The following is a 20004-nucleotide window of genomic DNA, read 5'->3' on the forward strand; positions in this document are numbered from 1 at the left end:
CTAAAAGTGCAAATTGGAATTAGAAATAAAGAAGATGAAAAAATGGAGAAATTTTTCTATTTTATTTTTAAGTGTATACATTACAAATACATAGGCTCTATTTATAGGCTCATGTTCATAAGTAATTATATTTATAATAAATTAGAAAAATAAAGAGGAGAATTAAATATATTAAGTATTATGGAATATGAAGAGTTTTGGGAGTTGAAGAATACGAAAGGGCATCCATACACATAATATTCATAATTTTTTTTTTTGCCCCAAAGGACTTTAGTAAGAAGCCTTATTACTAAGACTTTAGTAAGAAGACTTTAGTAAGAGATCAGACTTAGTAAGGCCATCAAAAAACGAGCACAAAATCCTTAACCCGTGACGGGCACGAGCAATGCACTTGCCGTTCCACTCAAAGAAACCCAAGCGAAACCCAAATCCTCACAGGCTTACCCTCCAAAGCGGCCCAGAAAAGGTACCCGACAACCTGCTTCGCTCGCAGACACGTGTCCCATTTACTGTACCATAATCGATCCCCGATCTGGACGCGAAGTACCGAAAAGCTGTAATCGCGCGTGATTATAAACTTCTACCCGTCAGATCTAAAAGGGTATTTCCGTAAATTTACCTTCGACGACCATTTTCCCATTAAAACCCCGAGAGAGGGTGAAGGGGAAGAAACCTAGCAAGAAGGACCAAAGGATTAGGAGGTTCCCTTGTTCTCCAAAGCCGAAACTATTCGAAGAAGATAGAGATCACAAGAGTAGGAAAAAAAAGGAAAAAAAAAGGGGGAAAAATGCAAGGGGGAGAGGATCTAAGCATCGAAGAGCTCGCAGCGAATCTATCTACATATAAAGATCAGCTCCGCGAGGTCCGTTCCCGCGATCCTATTCTTTTTTTTCTTTTTCTTTTTTTTTGAAGTATTAATGTGTTCTTGGTTCAAAGTTTGAATCTTTTGGAGTTTGATTGGTCTTTTTTTACAACGAATTTTGGTTTTGTGCCACAATCATGATGTTGTTATGCTTCTTCGATTCTAGGGTTTCTTTTGCTACTTTTGTTTCTTGGATTATTTCTTGATTGTTTGAATTATTTGTGAGTTCTGACAGGCACCATTAAAGAAACATCAACCACGGGTTTTTTGGCTACGGAATTACTGCTTTTCTTGTTTCTTGTTGCTGCTTTGTGTTTCTTCTTGACAATTGAAGTTAAGCAACTGATTCCTTGTTGGCTGGATCCCTTCATCTTATTATTGCATAATTTTATGGTTTTTTATTATGAGATATTGCGGAAATTATCAAGAATCGTAAAATTGGATTGAATTAATGAGGATTTGACAGTTGCTAATTAGAAACATAGATTTCAGAGCTTCAGGGACCTGGACAGTGGCAGAAATAATATGTTGTGACGTTCCCTTGAATGAGGGGCCCACACATTAGGAGTTCTAGTTGGCAGCTTATCTTTCGCTCCTGGATGTGGTTGGGGCTGCTCATGAATCCATAATTTATTTCATTTGACGATGAAAGCTTTGTCTATCGTGAGGCGAATAGCATGGCGGATTGGGTGGCTAGTTTCGTTGCTGATCACTCAGGGGGCGCTATTTGGTCAAATTATGATGTTTTGCCACCTACTTTTAGGGTCATTCTCTTTTCTGACTTTGTGGGTTGTTTTCATACTCGTGTTGAATGAACACTCCATTTTTTTTATCAAAAAAAAAAAAAAGATGAAAGCTTTCATCAATAATAGGAGTAACCTGTTCTGAGTTTTTGTGTGCTGACCCAGATACTTCTTACACTTCACAAATCTCACGAATCTGACTATGTTTCTTCACATCAGTAGATGGACTTTAATGCATGATAATGATGTTGAGAAGTGAAATGGCAGATCTGAGGTGACTAACAAACTTCTGGGTAGTGATGGCTGCACACTATAGTTGGTCCCCATCAACTATTGAAGCTTGTTGTGAAATCAAAATTCTATCCTGAGACTATCGCACATGTTAACTCAGTTTTCTCCAATTCTATATCTTATTTTTTATTTTTTTATTTTACTTTTATTTGTTATTTTTTGATGCCAAGAGACAACATGTTTATGTGATGAATGTCGCCTAGTATTATGGGTTATACTCTTCTGTTGGTCTCTGCTCAGGGGAAAAGGACCAATTCCTTGAAAAGTGTAAACTCTTTTTCAAATGCATTTCTATCACCTTTATGAAGCCTTTTTTTGCCCATTTGCTTCTGTGGAGACTCCTCACCAAGGCTATCTCTAGCCAACATTTCATATGCCGACACCATCTTCTATGGCTTCCCTTAATTGAATTCTTCATTGAGGTTACTCTTATGTGGTTTTACGTTGCTTCTAAGCTTTATGAAAATTCAGAACCATATGAAAATTAATAACAAGATTTTTAAAATTGGTTTTGGTCCCTTGGGTAGAGTTTTGGTTTTACAATTTCAGTGGTTTTGGCAATTTCTCTCTAAGTTTCAGAGTTTCGGGCCAAAAAATCTAGGAAAAAATCTAAGACAGAAAATTTAAGAAATAAAGAAAATCAAGGTGGATTATTTTCCATTATTTGATTGTGTTTTAGGTTATCTATATTCATAATGTATAAATTTTGGGTAGTTTCAGCCTGAAGTTAATCTATAGGCAAGTCGTTTCCCATCATTTAATTGTGTTTTAAGTTTTCTAGGATCATAATTTATATAATTGGGGTAATTTTGATCTCAAAATAAGCTATGTTGAATCTGCATTACAGGAATGTATCAATATCTTAAGTAAATTACTAAATGTCAATCAATCATAGGGTTGAAAATAGGTCAGGCATTATCCAACCAAATCCATTTCCATATCTAGTTTGATTGGATTCGGATACAAAGTTTTGTATTCTATTGGATAACAATATGTAATTGTGAATCTAGGTCTCAAAAAATGCATTAATAACATTAGACTCTGGAATCAAATCGCTGAACAAACAATTGATCTTAGCCACTACTTATCATGTTTCATAATATTTTTTGTTGTTTATTAAAAATCCATTCACATCATTAAATAGAGTAATTTGAAGTGTGCTTTGATATTTCAATAATTAATTTTTCTCATAAAAATCCTTCTTCCTTTGATAGAAAATGGAAAAATAAATATATTTCAGTTTATTCTTTATGTTTTTTTTTCAAAATTTACTGTTTAAAATAATTAAAAAATATCAATAACTTTTGCATATCTTTATGTTATTATAAGTTTTTCTTACAAGTTTTTTAAAACTATTAGATGATTCATGATGATTTTCTATTTAATTTGTAATTAAAGAGGAGTGTGGAATCTAAATCCATACAATTCAAGAGGTGATATTTAATGCAAAAAATTATTAATATTTTGTATTATATTTTATTTTTAAGTTTTTTAATTTTTTAAATATATTTTTTCAATACAAAATCAAGTTTGGTTGATTGACTCAGCAATCAGACCAATGACCTAGTGGGTTAGACCGTTGATTGCATCCACCTTTGGTCAATCTTTGATAAAGACCCTTACCTAATTAGCCATGCATAGCTTGCGATCTGGATAGTGGATCAATTACCTGTACGTTGCATGTGATCTGGAGAGTGGATTTTTCTTTCCCATATTTTATGATTATATTACGGATGTTAGTTCTCATTATTGAATTCTACTCAAAATCCAATTTATATTAGGCATAATATTAAACTATATCTATGTTAGGATATGAAGATATGGATATAACTGGTGTTCAACTTGTATGTGCATCTGTTTAGAACAAATATGGATACTTATTTTGATATCAGCTTAATGTCGTTATCTGTATTCATAGGCATTGATGTGATTACTAATTTTGATATCCATTTAAGATGCATATCTGTATTTATATCTATTGAAACAATGTGGATATGGACATCAATATACCAGTATCTGATCCATTTTATCCCTAACCACTTGAGTATAAGCTAACAAGACAAGTGCACATGAGTGTAAAACAAATTAGGTTTACTTATTCAATACTGCATACTATTTGCAAGGTGAGTCACATAAATAATAGTGGCTATTATCATGATGGCAATGTGGGTAGGAGGATTGATAGAGATGAGGATAAACATGAGATGACTCCACTCCCCCGCCAATCCATGGAGTTATGAAAAAAATCATTTTTTTGTACAACATATTGTATTTAGTTGCTTAGAACAATTTTTGTGAAGTAGTAAGATATGGGTCACTAGAAGCCTTGGGCATTAACAATTATATTTATTATATATCCTTTTTTAACTCGAAAAAAGAAAATCCATTGGACATTGGTACTATATAGCAGATGTGCTCAAACAAACAAAGAAATGAAAAATATATTAAAAAGCATCAAAAGAAAGCTTTAAAAAAAATCTAGACCAGTTTCAGTTAGTTTCAGCCGAAACTAATTGAAACCCGAAACTAGGGCTTAGTTTTGGTTCAATATAAACCAATCAGTTTGGGCTGTGAAATGGTTTGGTTTCAGCCGTTTTGGCTGAAACTTAAAACCTTGATCAATAGTGATAAAAAAAAAAAATCTGAATTCATGTTTCTTACATAACTTGAATTTTGCAGGTCCTATGATGCCTTCTTATCTAAGGCGATATTTTATTAAAAACAACCAAATGATGTTTCACAAACTTGCTTGCGCTTGTTATTCTTTGAACTCCTTCCATTTGACTTAGCAAGCAAATATTAGTTGTTCTTCAATATAAGTCAATTATTACTCAATCCCTCCTAGTCTGTCTCTCTCTTAGTGGGTGGAATCCTCTTCCTGGGATCTCACTTCTATTATGGGATCTTGCTCATCCTACATGCAAATAAAAGTATCTTTCATTGCTATTGCTACTTTTTTCAAAATTTGTCTTTGTTTACTGATGCATGTAGTATGCCCTCTGCCTATACCACATTTCTTTGAGACGCAAGTAACTAGAAGTCGATTTTGTGTAATATTTTTATATCATTTCATACATATCTGTAGTTGTGTTTATATCCCCCTTTTTTTTATGATAGCATTAGATCCCTGCTTTTCTACTTGAATTTGCTATTGCACACGATATTAGTTAAAAGCTTTTTGACATTTTTTCCTCAAGACAGTAACCTTTTTCATCCTCGTCATACACTAATGTTGAGTTTCATTACTTATTTACATGTACAGGCACCTAAAAGGAAATGGAATGGGAAAAATTTTAGGTAAAAAATAGTAGGCGTCTTCAAACCATTTGACATACACACCCCTAAGTAAATTCATATAATTATATAGTACTTGCATAGGATTTGAGGATTTTTCACAACCACATGTTTTCTTTCCTATCTATAAATGTTAACAAGCAAACATTGCATGACAATCTTCCATTTGATTTTTTCCTTAATTCCTTGTCAGTTTTTCTAATTTAGCATTACAACAAGCTCTACAATCCACAAGAAATTGTTGGGTTATCTAGCTTTTTGTTAAAAGCTGATTGATCTATAATTACCGTATGTAGGTGACTTCTTTACCTTATACTGCGTCTGCGTGGTCCTTGAACCTTCATCGTTAGCTAAGCAGCAGAAATTTTCCTAGGTCAAATTGCCGATGTAACATGCAGAAGCCTTAGAATGTCGTGATTGCCTTTTGGAAATTGAGATTCGATTCTACTTTATGATCTTTTTAGAGAGTTAAAAAATTTGTCCCTTTATCTATTTTTTGTTAGGATGTTCCGCTCGTAACGATGGCTTCTCTGCTTTGAGGGAGAGAAGTGCCTCCAAGAACAAGAGATAGAAGGAAAAATTATACTATTGCTGGTATTTAATTCAGAAAATAAGAAATTACAACTTCCAAATTCATTTTCTGAGGACTAGGCACCTCTATATATACTAGCAAGGTCTTTTGAATCTATCCACGAATGCATCTACATTCATTCCTTGCTAAAAGGGTAAGAGATTTTAAATAATGAAATCTATCCACGAATGCATCTACATTCATTCCTTGCTAAAAGAGTAAGAGATTTTAAATAATGGAAAAGAATAATCCTTGTAATTAGTGAGGAATTGATTATATCCGCCGTCCTTCCAAACCTATCTAAATTTGATGATATCGGCCATATCCTATCATATCTCCAAAGTTTTGTAATCTGTCAGGATTTGATTATATCCGGTACCTTTCAAATCTGTCTAGATTTGACGATTTCAGCCATATTTGATCATATCTTCAAGATCAACTTGTATCAGCGTTCTAAATTGATTTAAATCGGATTGATATCAAATCTCTTTATTTCTGTGATCAGCCTTTGACATGTACCTAAGCTACAAAATCATCGGGTACCGTAACATTCCCCCCTTCTTCAGTTTCATCTTGTCCTCAAGGTGTAATGTAAGAGAATCGAAAATGCCAACTAATAACGCCTATTCGCCCAGCTCCTAAAGTTGTTTCGAGGTTTCATATTAGGTTGTCTATGGAGATGGCTCTGCTTTGGTATATCATGCAACTCTATCACTAGTTTCATTCTCTGTTTCTTTGCTTTTTCAGTTTGCTGGTAATCCTCATGAAGTTTTCTTTTTGCTGCCTTTAATTTGGTCCGAACCAATGCCTTCTTAGAATATTTTGACTTATCTTGTGGAATTATTGGAGGCTTCCTCTGTGTAGCATAAAGGTCTTGTTGTTTAGCTTTCATTCTTACACCAGTTTTTTTGCTTAGAGGATAGCCTTACTGGTCTCCCAGACCCAAAGTCAGCACTGACAAGCTTGCTTTCTTTCCTCAGAACATCTTGAGGCTTAGCTTGGAGAGCAGAGACTTCCTATGGCTTTGTTTGCCTTACCGTTGGTTCTTGTTTCCTTACCTGCCCCCTATCTTTAGTAACAACGGGCTGGTGTAGAGGTTGTTGCTTCCTCACTATTCTTGGTTTACTGGATGTCTTTTCTGTTTTTCCTGTTCTTGTCAATCTCTCCATTATTTCTCAAATTTCCATCGTTATCCATTCCATCGAAGAACTTAGGTAGCTGGATGCAAGTAGTTTGTGTAGCTAATAAAGCTTCCTCATCCAATGGAGGTGATGGAAGTCCTTCCTCACCTGCGACAGAAGGATTGATAAAGGCTGGTGAATATCTGCAATGGCAGTTGTCGCACTGACCCACTCATCAACCAAAACTTTCCAACCATCAATGAGGGTGTGCACAAGATGGCGAATTTGCTTTGAATTTTGTTTCTGCAGATTAGTAACAGCCCTTCCAATTTCAGTTGCCTTCAAGGTCTCTACAGAAAGCTCCATCAGCTGCGGCCTCCTCAATGAGTCAAATAAGACACTATCCGATTGATCATGCTTGGTGGCGAGAATCTTCTTAATCTTCTAAATCTCTTTAAACATTTGGCTTTCCTCAATTTTCTCAGTTAATTCCTCGACCTCGTCGTAGCTGTAATTGCGAACGAGCCGGTTCAAGTCTTCGGATGGTTCGTTGCTGCTATCCACTTTGCACTCAACATCTCTCTTGACGCTGCCATCTCCCTCTCTATCCTCCGTCGTTACCCAAGACTCAATCCGATCACACCCGAAATCCCGCAGTAGGAGGCAAGTGTAGAGTTTCTCGCCAATCCTATCAGAAGGTTTGTGGTGCAGCAACTCTTCAGGTGGAATCCTATCAGGAGGTCTGTGGTAGTCTGGAATGTTGGTGGTATGCGCCGAAAGTAAATCTTGGGTGGAATCAATCCCTTCTTATTCAAGATCTATACCCAATTGGCCACCCCCATAGGAAAAAGCAGTTGAGCCCAAAGGTGTAGTATAAGGGACAGTATAAGTCCCAAACATCATGGGCATTGCAGAAATATAGTTGCAAGATTGATGCAGTGCTGATTGGTGTTGATCCGGATATCATGTGAACTCAAAGGTATGATTTGGACCTTTTTGAAGGCAGTCGGTTGTAAACTGGCGAGTTGCTTGCTGTCCGCTAGCATGATGATGTGAGTAGATCTCTCCAACGATCTCAATAGTTATGTTAGGGTGGTTGGTTATTTGGGGTACCACCATAGCAATTTTCCTTCCCATATGGGGGCCGAGCACTTGTGAGGAGTTCACCTCCCCTCCTTCGGTAAACACCAGAGGGGGTACGGTATTCTCAACTCGTTGGACCCTACTCGTCCCATTTTGGATTGGGGCGAGAGGACCAAAGAAATTCGGCACCGTCGTCTTGTATGGGAGCATCGGAGTGTGTTGATGAACACTCCCCTTCTCTAGCTAGAAACTTTTCCTTGCGAAAAGTCTTTTGCACGGACTCTGTCAGGCTTTGTATTGCTTTCGTCAGATTGGTTTGGCTCGCCATAAAAACTCAAAACATCTCCCCGAGCGATAGTTGCTCCAAGGGTCGATCACCATGACAAGTCACCTCCGTCGAATCTTCGGTCGCCATAAAGGATTTGGTTAATGTGTTCGTCAGTGATGATCGCCGGAGTTAAGAGTTCCGACAATGAAATCAATTTGTTAGGATGTTTCGTTCCGACCGACAGCTTCTTCGCTTCGAGGGAGAGAAGTGCCTCCAAGAACAAGAGATAGAAGAAAAAATTATACTATTCCTGATATTTAATTCAAAAAATAAGAAATTACAATTTCCAGATTCATTTTCTAAGGACCAAACATCCCTATTTATATTAGCATGGTCCTTTGAACCTATCCATGAATGTATCTACATTCGTTCCTTGCTAAAAGGATAAGATATTTTAAATAACGGGAAAGAATAATCCTTGTAATCTGTGAGGATTTGATTATATCCGCCATCCTTCCAAACCTATTTAGATTTGATGATATCGGCCATATCCTATCATATCTCCAAGATTTTGTAATCTCCTAGGATTTGATTATATCCACCAACCTTCCGAATCTACTTAGATTTGATGGTTTCAGCTATTTGATCATATCTTCAAGATCAACTTGTATCAGCCTTTTAAATTGGTTTAAATCGGGCTGATGTCAAATCCCTTTGTTTTCTTGATCAGCCTTTGACATGTACCTAACCTACAAGACCGATGGGTACTGTAACACTCTTTCCCTCTAACATTTATATATGAAGGTTGTAATGCTCTTTTTCCATAATAATAGCTAAAGTGGAATTCTGAATATCTGTATAATCAAACTAGTTTTGGAGTGCAAGAGGTGTGTAGGTCTCATTAAGCATATTTTTTATTAATTGGAAAACACATGACCATTAGAGTATCATGTAAGGTCCTTGGTCAACATAATAGTTATTTGTGGTATAAACTAGATGCAAGGAACTTGACATTGAGCTTGAACAAGAGTATGCATGGTCTTCAATTGGTTGATTGTTTTGCTTCTGTATCTTCCAAAAGGAAAAAAAAAACTATCTAAGAGTTGTTTCTTGGATTTGCAAGGGAGTACTTGGGTTCTTCCGATAAATATAAAGTGTATGATGCTTGAATCTAACTAGAGTTTGTAGCGGTGGAGAGATTGGATTGGAAAAAGAGTGATTCTAGTTGTAAGATATTTAATGAAAATGTCGCTGAAATTGAGATCTCCTTCAAAGAGAGAGAGAGCAAGCAAGGTGACCCATTTATGTTTCAATATCTACCAATTTTAAAAAGAGGTATTGCATTAAGTGGGCTTTAAAAGTGCATACCCACATTAGATAATCTTGTGAGTGAAGGTGGAAAGCAACAAGATTTTTGCCTACCAAATGCGGATGCATTCATGTAAATAGATGGCAGCATAAGCATAAAAAATATCTCATGATCATTCATTCGTGGTAAGTTAAAAGGATATAGCTTGCATGGCAGGTGTGACATGCAAAACCTTTATGCAATTAAAACTTAGTTGAATTGTGGAAAGCCCCAAAACATCTTTAAGGTTATATTTACACGTACTCAAGTGAGGTGGTCTTTATCATATCTTGTGTAGTAATGATGACTATAATGTGAACTCAGGGGGTTTGAGTCCAAGTTTGACTCCATTTTGATATGTTTTTTTTTTTTTTTAAATACCAAAGTGGAGACCTGGTTGTCTTGAAATTTTCCACCGGATACCCATTTCCCCTTTCCCTCCCCTTAGCACCTCTCTCCCATCTCTCATATGTGCAAGCTCACATGTATTGCATGTGCACATTTCTGGTGTAATGATAATGGAAATCCAACTGTTCTGTTGAATCACCAATATGTGTTGTAAGCATGTGTCTCAATCATGTAGTGAACGCAGAACTCCCATTATGCATTGACATGTTGTGAAAGGTATATTTTCAAATAAATTTGTGCTAGCCATCAGTCTAATTCCTTTGTCAGGTTGTCGTATGCTATCATGTTATTTTGTGAACAAATTAGTATGAGTTTGTTAGCAAGTTTGTCCCTGTCGACTTTGTTCTCTAATGACGGGATTCTGTCTTTTCATTTGTTATGACTCAAAACTTCTATTTTATCATCATGCATTCTTCCAAGACAATGAACTTCCTCTGCATTCTTGTATAATTTTAGGTTGCTGAATAATTAGCACAGTAATTTTTGTTACATGGCCTTCTCCAATCCTTTTCTTCTTCTTATTATTTTATATATTTTATTTTTGATTGTTGAATAATCTTTTTATAATTTTTTTGTTACCGATGCAAACTACTCTTGTACTTCAGGTCAGAGAGCTTTTGGTTGATGATCCTGGAAACTCTGAGTATGCGGATATGGAGAAGGAGCTTGAAGAGGTGAGCTGTCTTCCTTTTATGTTTATTACTCCTGTTATATGTTGATCGCCTTATCAGGTAAATATTGACATTGTCTTATTGGATGCTTTTGATTCGCTGTAACATAAATGCACTACTGCAGATTTAGAGTGAGCAAACCAGATTTTATTTATTATTTTTTAAAGTTACTTTTGTGTTTTTGGCTATGTAAAATTCAACGTGTTCTATTGCTTTTCCCATTCTGCCTGTTCTGTTCAATGGTCGACCAGATGTTCGAGCAAGGCAGCATATGGCTGCTAATGTTTCTTTATAGCTTGAAAGGTGAGATGGAATTTTTTGTCGCAAAATAGCTCTTCTTTAAATGGCTTGGAGCCATGGTTTGCCGTGCTGGTTGGTACCAGTATTGATGGTACCATACCATACCAGTACTGAACTGGTACATGGTATCCTGGGGTGGGGTATTGAGTGTCAGTACGTTGAACTGCCCCCCGTACTAGGTGTATTGGCATAGTCATAGAATGATACTAGTATGGGGTCTGGTACCGAGATGGCTAACCTTGCTTGGAGCTATATGGGCAATTACGATATAAAAAGAAGAGCAATATATGAGAAATCATGGCTTTTTAAGATGCCCATCACCCTTTATCTTGGTTCTTTGCAGGTTTTGTGTGTCGTGATGGCCTGCCTGCCTGCAATCTCCTGATTTCAGATGCTCACACTGCTATTATAAGTTCGTGGAGTCTGGGCCTTTAAATAAAAATAATTGGATCCTTGCTTTTTGGGCTGAATTTAGTGTAATGTTTGAGAATGCAGGTTATTGCTTTGACGGAGGAGCTTTTGGCAACTGCAAAGCAAACAGAGGCTGCCCAGCTTGGCTCAGATGTGTCCCCCCAGGGTCACTTTGATGGGTCCTCTCAGTCGAAAGTGGTAAATCTCTTGATTATACTGTGACATACAATCTTGTGTTTCCACACCTTGCTTTTAGTTGTGCAAAATGTCAAAACGGTAACCTTTTTATATTTTTTAAATCATGAATTTTTGATTGATGAAAGTTCCAAAGGTGTGATTCAATATGGATTCACAAAACTAAGATTCGAGCCCTATATCTAACTGAAGAAAAATTTGCTGGTCAGAAGTGTCATATATAGTCCATTTAATTCATTATCTATTCAAATTAGTTGAAGGTCTCAATATATTGCAGAGGTGGCTAATTGAAAGGGCAAGGAATAACAGCCATTCATTTGTACTTCTTTATGCTTGAAACAACACTAGTTTTATTATCCTGTGGATGCTAATTCATTTTTTCAGGCATGATACTCAAGTTTTGCTGCTAAATAGAGCTTCTGCCCCATCCTGACAATCTATTTTCATTAAATTTTATGGTTCCCATTGTAGGAATCAAGTGAACTTTCCAAAACTCATGAGAAGTTTTCTGTTGGCACCAAAGTTCAAGCTGTTTGGAGTGAAGATGGGGAATGGTATGTACTAGAAAACTTATTTGATCTAGTGAGTACATTCTACTTTTCAGTTGCTTTACCCTTTTTCTTTTATGTGTTGATTAGTTGAATGTTTAGGTATGATGCAACAATTGAGGCTCTCACGCCAAATGGATATTATGTCTGTTATGATGGCTGGGGAAACAAGGAAGAGGTACGCCTAAAATTAATCAAACTTTATAAGATGTTAACTTTTTATATTTGTTTGTGCATCTTGTTTCACATGCGGCAAGACAAACCTCAAATGGGCAAAGAGACTAGTTTGTCTATGTGTAATAGTTTGGTAAAATAAATCAAAATTTATGTTTTTACTTGAGTTGCAAACAATTTGGTCACCTATTGCTTCTATCAAGGCAGTCCTAAACGTGGCTTCACTTTTTAGACTAATAAATATGGTGAGTTTTTTTTTCTAAATCGAGCATTCTCTTTTTATTTCCCATGTATGACAATTATTTTAAGCAAGATTTTGCCATGTTTTATGAATGTTTTAAAGGATTTGAATGAAAAATTAACTCATGTTTCTGGTATGTTAGCTGCTACAATTGCTAGTTCAATTGGCTGACTTTATTAATGATGCTTTTTATTTTGAAATACAAATGAATTCTTCACTTAACAGCACATGCTGTACTCCACATTGCTTTCATGTTCATCTTCAGACAGTTGTCCAGTCCAAACAACTTCATTGCTGTAATTCTATTTTAGAATATGTCAATGTTGCAGTCGACTCAATTGATTTATTATTGAATCGAGATGCTGGATCCTTTGGCATTACTAAAGTAGTCATTCTTTTGCTTTCATATATTTTAGTTCCCCTTTACTGCAATGTCAAAGAACCTTATACATCCATGTTGCTGCATTTTAGGTGGATCCTGCTAATGTCAGGCCCATCCAGGACGGACTAGTTGATGCGTTGCTTGAAGCTGAGAGGGAAGCTGAAGCTACCAGACAAGCCATTAAAAGGAAGATTGCACAAGCAGCTGTGACTGACTTTCAAGCACGCAGTATACCTTCTAAACTTCGCATTGATCCCAATGATGCTGAGGATGTGGTGAGTGCCATTGGTGCAGAATTTCTTTTACACATCTAGTTGTACCAGTGTGTATGGCATATGCTTTCATTCTCCCCCAGACAACGGCATGCATGAGTCTTCTTCATGCCGTGATAATGATGTCTTTCCTAACAAGATCTTAAATTTCTAACTTTTGCCCCATCAAGATAGACATTTCAACTAGAAGTCATCGCCACATGGCTAGTTAATCTTTCGAACTATCATGCAAATCTTATTTTATTTTCATAATAACTTTTAAATTCAGTGTTGCAAGAAAATAATGATCATCGAATATAATTGGCTATTGGTTGCTATAGTTGGGTCTGCCATGAGGTGTGACTATTGTTTGGAAAATCTGGATTCACTGCCACTAGCAATTATGACATGATATCTAGAGCCCTAATTTAAAGTTAAAGGAGGAGAAGGATGGTGGCAAATGGAAGTGGCATGGGGGTAGTTTAATCAGGTTGCTTAGAGTAAAATGGAAATGATTGAAATTCCAACAATTTAGATGTTTGGAGTTATGGTGGATTTATAATGAATATTTTTGTATATGAAACATCTAAAGAGTAATTCAGATGAGTCACTTGAAAGATGCAAGTTTAGCCTAAGGAAAATACTTATAAACATTTAAAAGAATAAAGAAATGCGAATAATTAGCATAAACTTTTAAATTTAGCTCCATAAGTTAGTGTCAGCAGAAACTCCCTAGTCAACCCAGTTTCATATCAGGTACTGGCAAATCTTGAATCTTTTGGTTTTTGCAAGTTTTGAGTCATAGTTCTATCATATAGTCACTTGAAAGTTATCGGTTGGATGTTTTCTGTGGATTGATGTATTTGGCTGACTACAAATTTGCAGAAAGCTTCTAAGCGCAAAAAAATACATGCTTTCAAGTCAAAGGTTCGCCTTGAACAACTTGAAATTGTGCAGAATAAGCGGCAGAATGCTTGGCAGCAGTTCCAGACAACAAAGGGGAAAGCTAAGACGGTAAAATTGTTATTTCATTCTTGAATTTGCACTTATGCTTTATGCTTGGATGTTTATGGGATTCCTCATCTTAATTTAGTTGGTAAATGCACCTACTCGTGGCATATATTTTAGCAGAATACTGCATTGTACTGTATGGATTATGTCAACGGCAATTTGTGTCCAAATTTTGGTTGGTCTGTCTGTATTGGGTGAAAATTTTACATGTAATTATTGAAACATAGTTATGTCTTTTTAGTAACATCTGTGCTGAAATTTGTATGCGTCCATGTAATTGTTGCCAATATTCTTCTTACCTGCATCTCTGCCTGTGGTTTACAATCCTATGATTGTCTACACCCTTTGTTTGACTTGATAATGATAAGCTCCATTTCTGAGACCCCACCACCAAGGTGCATATCTTTGTTAGGCTTTAATATTGCACCCCAAACTCAATCCCGTGCCGTGTTCCATTTTGTTTTATGAACATGGATCTCTAGCTGCCAAAATCATCTAGGGTATTTTAGGTTACCTATGTTTGTGTTGCTAAAAGGTACAAATTTCTAGAGACAAGTGCCAATGCTTTCCAAGCTAGAGTATTGTTTTTGTCTTGTTTGTTATTTTTTTAACTTTAAACTGAACTTAATTCTGCATCATTCATGTACATGGAAAACATGTTTAAGTCTTTCAGCAGATTCAGAGAGCTAAAACTTCTTTTAAATGCAGAGTTTAATGACAATAAAATGCATTTATGATTCTGAGATTGAAAATCCCAGGGCAAGCTATAGGCCATTTTCCAGCCAGATATATTTACTTGATGGGAACTCTTAAATTATTCACTTTATGTTTCAACTTATATTAATCTTTTGAGTATTTGATGCATGTAATTTTCTTTTATCAACTCTTGCAAATTTGGTACAAGAGAGGTCATGTAATTCAGTTGTGGTTTTTTATTTGTGGGGATTCATTTGAAATCCCTAATTACCAAGAAGGAGTGATAATAAACTCTACTGTTGCTTTTTGCTATCACATACCTTTCAAATGTGCATAAAGGGTTGAATCATTGTAGAATTTTCCAAATATGGAAAGTTGGCTAGAGTTGGCAATTGAATGATGACAGAATTGTGTCCATTGAGGAAACCGTATACTTTGTTAGGAAAGCCATCACAAGGAAAAAGATTCCCTGTTGAGTGATGCTTCTGCTCTGACTTTAATCATTGTTTTTGAGTTATCAGTAAAGAGAACTTTCCTAGAGCTGTCTGCAGCACTGTAGGCAACTTGTAGATCTGAGCTCAACCTATATTTACATCTGCTTGAGAAACATCAGTGGCTGGCTAACCATGTGGTATCATAGAACATCATGAACGCTATCATTGAACTCTCAACAGTACCATTTATCTTACTGTGTTATGGTCTTCATCCATTATGTATCAAATCCAAACTTGATTTCTCCTTTTTCTGCTGCTGCTTTTGTTGTTGCAGATAGGTTTTTTCTCAGGGAGAAAGCGAGAGAGTATCTTCAAGTCCCCAGATGATCCGAGGGGCAAGGTTGGTGTCACTGGCAGCGGAAAGGGATTGACCGAGTTCCAAAAGAGGGAGAAGCACTTGCACCTCAAGGGAGCTACCGTGGATGTAGACGAGTAGCTCAAGTCAATAACAATGCTATCAGTATTCTCATCTTCACCAACAATGGTGGTGGCAGAGGCTGAGTCAGATTTTATATGTAGTCTACTTGGAGCACTCCATGATATTATTGTAAATCTATCTCCCACATGATGGAACTCGGCTGATGAGAGCAGATAGAGATGGTAGTAGGGTGGATTGGAAATGCTGATGGAACTTGCACACTATTTTAAGTAATCAAAAAATCCGTTGAGAAAGTTTGTCATGCTGTGTCAGCACACTGTTCAAAAAAAAAAAAAAAATCTGGCAAGATGGTCCGTTGGGAGAGCATGGAGAAAGGGTGGGAGAGGGAGACGGAGAGCGTGGGGCGTTGCAAGGCCTACCACTGCAGGGTAGGCAAAAGAAGACCTCTCCGCTGGCTGGGATCATGGCCGTGCGGGCATGGGCGATTGCTGGCCTGGGCGTGCGATGTACGGTTGCATTGGTTTGAGCTATCAATGGTCTTATAAACATTGTTTCGTGAGGGCGCTATTTCATTATGCCATGGTATGAAGGCTATCCATCTCTTACATGTTTCATGATGAAGTTGGCTGGAATCGGGTGAGCTCAGAGCTTTTACACTTGTTCTTGGCCGAGAGATTAAAGCATGATTAACCTCGTGGCAGGAAGGATCACATAAAATTTAAAAAAAATAGATTAAAAAAAATTATCCATCCATCTAAATCTATCACTTTGCATCCTCTCAAATTAGAGGAATGTAAGGAAAGCAAAGACGAACGAATGAAAATATGTAAAAAATAAATTTTATATTGACAAAATTATCTCTTATTAACATTTCGATAAAATTTTAATATTATTTTACTTTTTATTTATTTATTTATATATATTTTTATTTATTTATATATATTTTATATTTTATCTATACTATTTATCCTATACTATTAAATTTTATTATTAATTATTTTAATTTTGACACATAATTTCATAATTATAAGTAAATAATTAAAATTATTTTATATTTTATATTTATATTTATTATTTTTAGTTAAATATTTGTTATAAAATCAATTAACTATTTAAATTAAATTATAAATTTATTAGTATATATGATTAATATATAAATAAATTTATTTATATATTCTTTATTAAATTAAATTAAATATTTATATAATTATAAATTATAAGATTCTAATTTATATATTGCTCCATTGCTTTAGTATAAATAAGTACTATAAAATAATAATAATAATATTTTTTATCAAATAATAGTTTATTAAAAATATCAACAAAAATCATGTCTTTTCTTTCATTCCTCCTATATAAACAGAGAAGAAAATTATTCACAACTATCTATTTATATTTTACGAAATATATTTCACATCTTCTTTTTTATTCTTCTCTTTATCTATTCTCTTCTATATCCAATCTTTCTTTTCTATCAATTCTATTGTCAATCTATTCTTCGTACTAAATAGAGGATTAAGGTTAACGAGATCTTTTAAAGATTCTGTGAAAGTCATTGCTAGGGATGCAAATAGGTTGGGTTGATCAGTGACTTAATCCAACCCACATAGATTTGATCCAAACTATTTTAAAAGATCTATAGAATCGGGTTGGGTTCTAAAATTGAATCCATTCTATATTCTGGATCGGATCATGATCTACTTAATTTTGACCTGATCCGGTCCGATCCATGGAGATTTTTGGATTGATTTGGATCTTAAAATAAATTATCCGATCCAATCCAACCCAATCTAAATCCGATACGAGATCCGAATGTTCATTCGAACTATGGCATCTCCTAACTTAGTCTAAATCTCTTTGGAACTCTTACAATTTTATATTTTACTGTTGAGCTATGGGCAATATAGGTAAAATAATAGCATCACTAGCAGCCTATATATATACCAACATATCAAGCACTATCCTAAAAACTAGAAGTATGGTTTTAATACATAATATTTGACCTCGAACTATTAGAGCAAGATAATTTTTCAAAAATTTTAGATAAAAAATGAGTAATCATAAGGTACAATTACCAATATAATGATCAATTATATCCAATGGATTTGTAACATCTCTTATTTATTTCTATATATATTTATTAATATATATGCTCACAACTGTCATTCCAAGATAGCCCCCATGATTGCTCAAAATAATCATATTCTTAAGATTCTAGTATTCAGCCATCCCTACCTAACTCAGTAAGGCAACTGGGTTCTGACATATCGCATTTTATAGTCATACTACTCAAACTTTAAGAAAATTTATTTAATCCACTTCAACCCTTTTTATTCAGGCTACCATGAGTCATCACCACTTTCAATTGATTCTTAAGCCTCCACTTATTTTTTGTAATATATAGGATTCATTTTTCTTGATCCATTGATTGCTACCATAAAGTTGGCCTCACATTTTTTTTTTGAAAAGAACATATCTCAATGAAGCTAGCAATCATCCAATTTGATGATCCTATGGTGCTAACTGATGAAGAGAATCATGTCTTCTATTTTTAAATTTTTTCTTATGCCAAAATCCCAAACTAAGTATCGAGCTAAAACTCTCATGAAAAAAAAACTCATATTAAGCTAAAAAATCACTGCCACCGTTAAAGTAACTCTATGTTGATTTGAACTAGATCTAGATCCGATTCGAATCCGAATCAAACCTACATTTTATGGATTGGGGCTAGGTTATATATGGATTCGATTTGATCTGAATGATCTATTGGGTCAAAAAAATTGATCATAAACTTGATCTGACTTGACCTGATCTTCTATGGGTTGGGTTGGGATCTAATATTCAGATCTGATCAAGAAATCGGATCAGATCGGGGTCACTTAAGATCCAATCCGATCCGACCCATTTGCATCCCTAGTCACTGTCATTCTAGCCTTAATAATGATTTGACTATTTGAGTAATATTTATATGAGGTAATCTAAAAAAGTAATCTAATAGGACTAGGCATGGATCCGATTGCCACAGTTGTTTTAGTGTGCGTCTAATTATTACAGCTTTTGTCCTAAGCATTTCTCTGTAAATTTGAAGGACTCAAAAATCTTGGACCCGGTGACTTGCATGCAACAAATCTCAGTATTTAAGAATGTTGAATATTCTAATTTGTCTATATTTTCCCAGCAGTTGTCATCCATATGTGCAAAGTAACCTTACTCTCACATTTCTCTCACAAGATATGTCGAGTGCTCGTTAGAACGAGAGTAGACAACAGCATCCAACAGCTCAATTGAGGGTGTAGAGAAATTCTTTATGCACCGCGGATAATGTAGAAAATCCAACATCGAGCATCCCATCTTATCTGATTAGTCCACATAGTGACTACTTTTCAATGCACATTTAATGCTGCCTGCAGTTTTATTTTTCTATTTGAAATTTTGAATGACGAAAGTGTTCTTACTTTTTGAAAAAAATTATGATATCTTATATCCATATGATGACATCCTGTGTGCAAGAAGTCATAATTTGATGCAGGATGTCATAATTTGATGCAGCATGTTATAATTTTTTCTAAAGAATAGGGATATTTTTGTCATTCAAAATTTTCAAACGAAAAAATAAAACTGCAGGTATTAAATGCGTATTGAAAAGTGATTGGATAAAAATATTCCTCCCATATTATGATATTTTGGACCATATTATGATATCCTGCGTGCAGAAAGTCATAATTTGATGTAGGATATCATAATATGCCATAAGATGTCATAATTTTTTCAAATAAAAGAGATATTTTCGTCATTTAAAATTTAAACAAAAAAGTGAAACTGCAGGCATTAAATGCGCATTGGAAAGTAGCGGCTATGTGAACCAATCAGGCAAGGCGGTGCACTCCACATCGAAATTTTCTACACCACCTGCTGTGCACAAAGAATTTTCCTTGAGGTATAATTGAATGGATCATTTGTGGGCCACATTTGTGGCACATGCAAATAGAAGATGGTGAAGCAAAAAAAAATGTGCCTTTATGATAGAAAATTTGCTACACAGCAAAACCAAAAGTTACCACTTGAGCAAAATGCATCTCAAGGGTGTTGTGATTTATATACGAATAAATAATGCAAATAAAACCTCCTATTAATCACTAACAAGATTTATCATACCATATTGGAGGATATGAGATATATCATACTATATCAATTCGATACCAGTACATGATATGAGGGGCATATGATATTAGATTTGTCGAACTGGCTCTGCACTGATACAA

At 35.3% G+C, this 20004-nt stretch overlaps 1 protein-coding gene and 1 pseudogene across 1 annotated transcript; one reads left to right on the forward strand and one right to left on the reverse strand.

Moving 5' to 3' along the window:
• The first annotated feature begins 741 nt into the window (after positions 1–741).
• LOC140859687 (uncharacterized) lies at positions 742–16035 on the forward strand. The gene is made up of 8 exons (XM_073261922.1): positions 742–862; positions 10595–10663; positions 11456–11569; positions 12038–12120; positions 12217–12292; positions 13001–13186; positions 14048–14176; positions 15638–16035. The coding sequence occupies exons 1-8, from the start codon at positions 788–790 to the stop codon at positions 15797–15799; spliced, it is 894 nt and encodes a 297-aa protein (XP_073118023.1). The 5' UTR covers positions 742–787; the 3' UTR covers positions 15800–16035.
• LOC140859674 (probable mediator of RNA polymerase II transcription subunit 26b) lies at positions 5946–8175 on the reverse strand (annotated as a pseudogene).
• Positions 16036–20004: the final 3969 nt, after the last annotated feature.

The sequence above is a fragment of the Elaeis guineensis genome, chromosome 8 (genome assembly GCF_000442705.2).
Source record: "Elaeis guineensis isolate ETL-2024a chromosome 8, EG11, whole genome shotgun sequence".
Lineage (NCBI taxonomy): Eukaryota > Viridiplantae > Streptophyta > Magnoliopsida > Arecales > Arecaceae > Elaeis > Elaeis guineensis.

What these genes read in the sequence shown, in the direction of transcription:
- LOC140859687 (XM_073261922.1), top strand. Translation starts at nt 788, where the DNA reads ATGCAAGGGGGAGAGGATCTAAGCATCGAAGAGCTCGCAGCGAATCTA. An exon ending in GGTCCTCTCAGTCGAAAGTG is followed by an intron (nt 11,570 to 12,037) that starts GTAAATCTCTTG and finishes TTCCCATTGTAG; the next exon opens with GAATCAAGTGAACTTTCCAA. An exon ending in TGGAGTGAAGATGGGGAATG is followed by an intron (nt 12,121 to 12,216) that starts GTATGTACTAGA and finishes TTGAATGTTTAG; the next exon opens with GTATGATGCAACAATTGAGG.